The sequence below is a fragment of the Carlito syrichta genome, unplaced genomic scaffold (assembly GCF_000164805.1).
Source record: "Carlito syrichta isolate Samal-C Ts95f unplaced genomic scaffold, Tarsius_syrichta-2.0.1 Scaffold302319, whole genome shotgun sequence".
NCBI lineage: Eukaryota > Metazoa > Chordata > Mammalia > Primates > Tarsiidae > Carlito > Carlito syrichta.
In genome coordinates, this window is record NW_007246415.1 from 140,207 (window position 1) to 145,975 (window position 5,769).

General features: G+C 61.2%; 1 protein-coding gene across 1 annotated transcript in view; it reads left to right on the plus strand.

Annotated features, from left to right (window-relative positions):
* Nucleotides 1-1,707: 1,707 nt before the first annotated feature.
* BPIFB3 (BPI fold containing family B member 3) overlaps nucleotides 1,708-5,769 on the plus strand; it is a 15,836-nt gene continuing 11,774 nt past the window's right edge. Inside the window, 5 exon segments of the mRNA XM_008056317.1 lie at nucleotides 1,708-1,790; nucleotides 1,792-1,829; nucleotides 2,702-2,858; nucleotides 5,097-5,201; nucleotides 5,580-5,720. Of these exon segments, the coding sequence (XP_008054508.1) occupies nucleotides 1,708-1,790; nucleotides 1,792-1,829; nucleotides 2,702-2,858; nucleotides 5,097-5,201; nucleotides 5,580-5,720 (524 nt within the window).

Sequence of the window (5,769 nt, forward strand, 5' to 3'; positions counted from 1 at the left end):
CTCCACCCCAGCCCCAGCTCTGGGGGAGGCCCGGGCCTTCATTCCGCCCCGGGCACCAGCCCCAGTCCCCCAGCCCCAGTCCCCTCACACTCCCCCCGAAGGAAGGCTTAGCCCAGGCCCTCGGGGAAAACCACAATTTCTTCTGACATGACATCCTGACGGGTTTCTGGCGGCTGCGGCCCCTTTGTGTCCCCAGAGCCGCTGTGGGCATAAAAGGGCTGCCCCTGGACTTGGGAGGGTGTAGGAACCGACGGGAGGCCGGGAGCCCCCACCCACTCCCCGTGTAGCCGCAGGGGCAGCAGGTAAGGCAGTCAGTGACCCTGCGACCTTCTGTGGCCCCATCTGTAAAAGGGCACAGAATGAACTCGTCCTTGAAGGGTGCCGTGGGGCACCTGGTGGGTGGCGGGAGAAAAGCCCATTGCACAGAGCTGGGATCCACAGAGGCTTGTTGTGAAGTTCACAGCAGAGGCAGGTGGGCTGGGGGTAGAACCATCCCAGGGACAGGGTTCACGAGGTACCCATGAGCTCCAGCTGGCTCCCGTCGTGAGGGTGTCTCCGTCTGTGAGAGGCCCAGGAGGCTGCCCGGAACCAATCTGGGGTGAATCTTGGAGAAACAAGGCAGACACAGCCAGGGCTGCCCCGCACCGTAGAATGCCTGTCCAGTGCCCTCCCGGACAGACACAGCCTGTACCAGCAAATGGTGGGCCAGTGCTTGCTGCCGATGTCCCCCACCCCCTTGGCAGGTGCCCACCCGGCACACAGCCATGCTTCAAGGTCCCAGACGCAGTCCCTGCCCTCACAGAGCTTAGAGACCACAAACAAGGACACAGACACAGACGCTAATTGCAAATTGTCATAGCACCTGACATAAATATTCTGGATGACGTTTAGTGATAGGCAGGCTTCCTTGGACAAGGTGAGAGAGGAGGCCGCTCCAGGGAGGCCACAGTTACTCGGGCCCAAGCGATAAGAAGTCAGCCATGCAAAGAATGAGGGTAGAAGCCTTTCCAAGAGAAGGAGCCGCATGTGCCAAGGCCCTGAGGTGGGAAGGGGTCAGGGCAGGCATGAATGGACATGTGACTGGGTGGGCAGGCAGGGAACTCCATAGGAGAAATCTCACACCACAAACGCAGCCAGTTAGCTGTGCCCCCACCTGTCGGCCTGCTCCCCCCCTTCCTAACAACATTTGGGATGGAGTTGGGGGAAGGAGAGAGATACAACATGTCAGGTCTAATTGCTGGACATACCCAACCAGTCACACTTTCTGAACGGCCTTCTGAGCAAGTGGGAAAACAGGCCCAGGAAACAGAGTCTGCCTGGCTGTCCTGGAAGGGGAGACTCTCTGTCTGTCAGTCTCCCTTCAGAGACCCAACCAGGCTCATTGGGCCTCAGAGAACTAAGACATTTAGGTCAGATGAGCTCAGGCTCAAATTCTGGCCCTGTTACTGCTTAGCTCTGTGGCCTTGATCAAGTCCCCTCTCATCTTGGTCTCGGTTTCCCCATCTGTGAAATGATCTCTGATGAGAGAGAGGCTTGGACGGTGCCTTTGAGCCTTGAGCACACGGAAAGCTGCATCAGGTGGCCTGTGTGTCCGGGAGGAGAGAGCTGTCCTGGGAGTGAACCCAGGTGGGTGGGGGGCCCAGGGTGGTGACAGGTGCAGGGAGGAGAGAGGCTTGAGCATGGCTCGTGCCTCTGCCCCTTCCAGGTATGCAGCCAGCAATGCTGGGCGTGTGGTCTTTGCTTCTGCTCTGGGGCCTGGGGGCTCCGTGCCAGGGGCTGCTGGAGACAGTGCACGCTCGCGCGGATCGACAAGGATGAACTCGGCAAAGGTGAGCCAAGGCGGGCAGTCTGCGAGGGGCCGGCTGCGGTGCCCACGACCCCATCCTCAGAGGGTCTGCTTTAGGAGCAGACGAGAACAGGTGCGACTCCCAGCTGTTTGGAGAGCATGTTCTCTGGGGAAGCCAAGGGAGCTGAGTGTGCCCTGGAGGCGAAGGCCTGCTCGCAGGCTGGAATGGGGGGCTGAGCCGCTCTTCCAGGAGCTGGGCCTGGCCACGCGTGCTGAGGCGGTGTGGGCTGCTGGGGCTCAGGGACGGGGCGGGGTGGGGCTGAGGAGGTTGAGGGGAGGGTGCTGGCTGGGCTGGTATCTCTGCCCTGCGTTTCTGGGGTGGGGAACTCCACCTGGCCTTGGGGCCTACGGAGACAGTCCCAGGACAGAGCGGAGAAGGCGAGAGCAGGAAGTAAGGAAGCACCTAGCCAGACGCCCAGGACAGTCCCTCCCATGTCCTTCTCACGGTCTGCATAGTGGGCCCTATGCCCCCAGGAGGAGCAGGGGTCACCTTCCCCGGCTTCTTCGTGCCGCTGGTGACTGCGAGCTCTCTCTTCTGTCCTCCCTTTTGGTGCTGTGAGTCAGGCCAGGTCAGGAGACCACGTTGTACTATTGACCCCAAGTCCACTTTGCTGTGTGACGTTGGGCATGTCTCTGGGCCTTAGTTTCCCCATGTACAAAGTGAAGGGATTGTCATACCATTCACTCGTTCATCCCCCAAACACTGAGCACCTCCATGGGCCAGGCAGGGAGGGAGGGAGGCTGTCAAGTCCATTAAACAAAGAGGTCTTCTCAGTCCTGGGGAGCGAGGCAGCACCGTGGCCCTGGGGTTCGGTCAAGGTTTCCAACACCCCCGGGCCTCCACCCTCTCCGCAGCCATCCAGAACTCACTGGTTGGGGGACCCATTCTGCAGGACGTGCTGGGAACAGTCACTGCCATGAACCAGGGCCTCCTGGGCTCAGGAGGGCTGCTCGGAGGAGGAGGCCTGCTGAGCTATGGCGGTGTTTTTGGTGTTGTGGAGGAGCTCTCTGGGTGAGTCCTTCTGGGGGACGTTGGACTACCCACCTGCCACAAGCCCTGCAGGAAGGCTTGTCTTGCCCTTACTGGGGAGCGGAGAAGAGACAGAGTGGCGCCAGTTTGCCAGCCGGCAGGAAGGGGGGTACAGGGAGTGTGGGGAGCCAGGTCTGAAAATAAAGACTCTTCCTTGGGCCTGGTGGGACAGGAATGGCAGCATACCGTGGCGGTTGAGGGATCTGGTGCAGGGCTCAGTTCCAGTGTGACCTGGGCCGCTGCTGCGCCTCTCTGGGCTGACACAGGCATCCGCAGGGCTCCCTTTCTGGCCTCCTTTGGGGGACCGCTTGGAGGGGCTCTGCCCCACTGCCCTTTCTCACCCCCTCCCCATCAAGTTCTTTTGGGACATACCGCTCCACTGCACACCACACCCTTCACCTCCCTGCCGATAAGGAGGGATAGGGTCTCCATCTGGCTTGTTTACTGCCATATCCCTGCTACCCTAAGCAGGGCTTGATACGTAATGGGTGCTCGGAAAGTGTTTCTGAATGAAGGAAATCACGGAGGGGCCGGTACGTATAACGTGATGACCCCTGTCCGGGCTTCCCATGCATCTGGCACAGTGCCAAGCATTGTGAGTGAATGACCTCACTGACCCAGAGGTGGGACTAACACGGCTGCCACTCAGCGGGGAGGAGATGGAGGTCCAGGGCAAAGCCACTCCCCGGACTCCCCCCGCGGGGCAGGAGAGGGCGCGTGTCTGTGAGTATTGTCACAGACCAGAAGGCCTGGCCAAGGTGGCTGGGAACCTGAAGGTGGCTAGAGGTGACCCGGCGGATGGCCACGTGACAGGGAAGGCCCAGGAGCCCAGGGTATGGGGAAGGGTCACTGGATGGGAGGAAAGGGGGTCTGGAAGCAGAAAGGGAGCGGGTGGCACTCCCAACACAGTGCCCAGCGTGCGGAAAGGGGGAGGCAAGTGCTGGCACTGTTTGAGGCTCACTGTGTGCCCTGCTGTGGCCGGCATTATCGATGTCCCTATTCTAAAGATGGGGACAGTGAGACACAGAGCAGCTACGTGAACTGCCCACTGTAGTCGGATCACGGCAGAGCTGGGGTGTGAACTGGCTGCAGTATTTGCAGCTGCTCTCAGGGTTGTTGCCAGATCTGAGTTGATCTGTGTCAAGCAGCTAAACCAGAGCCTGGCCCACAGCAGTGCTGGGTAAATGCTATTGTTATCATAATACTCAATCTCCCTCCCACTGTGGAATCCCCTTCTGGGAGAAGCAGGAGTCACACACGAACTTGACATTGTCCTTGCCTCCAGGAGTCCCCAGTGTGGGGTGGAGCCCAACGGTGGCGAGAACCAGAGAGTTGGGGCAGGGATAGAGGCAGCCCTGGGGCGGGGTGGGGAGTCACCCAGCCAAGGCAGAAAATCAGGAAGGGAGGCTTCCTGGAGAAGGAGACCTGAGCTGGGAGGAGCAGAGCAGGCATGAGCAGGAAGTAAGGAAGCAGCTCAGGGAGGCCCGCCTGGCCTGGCTCTCCAGGGCTGTCCCCTCCGTATCCTCCTCACCGTCTACACAGTGGGCCCTGCGCACGTCCCCGGGAGGGGCAGGGGTCACCTCCCCTGGCTTCTTCCTGCCCCTGGTGACTGCGAGCTCTCCTTCCTGCCCGCCCTTTTGATGCCACGAGGCACAGAGCGGCAATGCGAAGGGGGTGCAGGTGGGAGGAGGGTCAAAGAACAGTGTTCAAGACAGAGGGAACAGTCTGGGCGAAGTCCCAGAGGACAGAGTGAGTAATGAGCTGTGAGGAGCTGTGTTTGACAGCCCACTTGGGTTGCAACTGCGTGTGTCTGGGGGCTGAGCGGGAGGGGTGTGGGGGCAGGGGGAGACATGCCGAGGTCAGAAACCAAACCAGGGCTGCCATCAAGGGGATGGGGTGGGGAAGAGACTTTAATTTGTGCAGCCTCCAATCATGACGATCATGTGACATTTACTGAGCACCTGCTGTATGCGATTCTGCACTTGCATCATCTCACTTGTCTTTGCGACATTCCTAGCAGCAGATATCACCCCACTTGACAGAGGAGGAAACTGAGGCCCCAAGAGGTGAAGTGACAGGCCCACGGGCCCACAGTTGGTCCTAGGGGTTTGGGTAGGAAGGGTGTCACAACCTGGAGCTGCTCCGACCTGCCTGGTGGGGAATGGTGCAGGCACCTGGGGCATTTGGGGGCAAGCAGCCCTCTCCTGACCCCCCACCCAGGCTGAAGATTGAGGAGCTCACACTGCCCAAGGTGTCACTGAAGCTGCTGCCAGGATTTGGGGTGCAGCTGAGCCTGCACACCAAGGTGGGCCTGCATGGCTCCGGGTGAGTGTGCTCCACTGGGGACCCTACTCTGTTGCCCCCCCATGTCCTTCCACCCTACCTCTTCCTCAAGGGACTCCTCATCCCCCTGTTTCTCCCTTGGGTCCGAGCCCGTCCCTTCCCTGGGGACCTCCACTCACTGACGCCCAGGGAAGTCCATGTCACTCTCCCCGCAGACCCCTGCCCAGGGCTCACAAGCTGGTGGGGGAAGAGGGTGCGGGGCAGGGAGGCTGAGGCTGAGAAGAGGGCCCGGGGCCCAGACCACTCGCAGGGCGGCCCCACCGCCCCTCTCAGGGCCCACGGCCTGGGCGGGTGTCAGCGGGGCGCGGCCTGGCGGGTGGGCCTGGCGGCCTGGTCGCATCCCAGTGTCGGGTCTTGCAGCCCCCTGGGGGGCCTCCTGCAGCTGGCAGCGGAGGTGAACGTGTCCTCGCGGGTGGCGCTGGGCATGAGCCCACGGGGGACGCCCGTCCTTGTCCTCAAGCGCTGCAGCACGCTCCTGGGCCACGTCAGCCTTCGCTCCGGGTGAGTCTGCAGGCCGACTGGGTGGGACCCTGAACTCAGACTGCCCCCT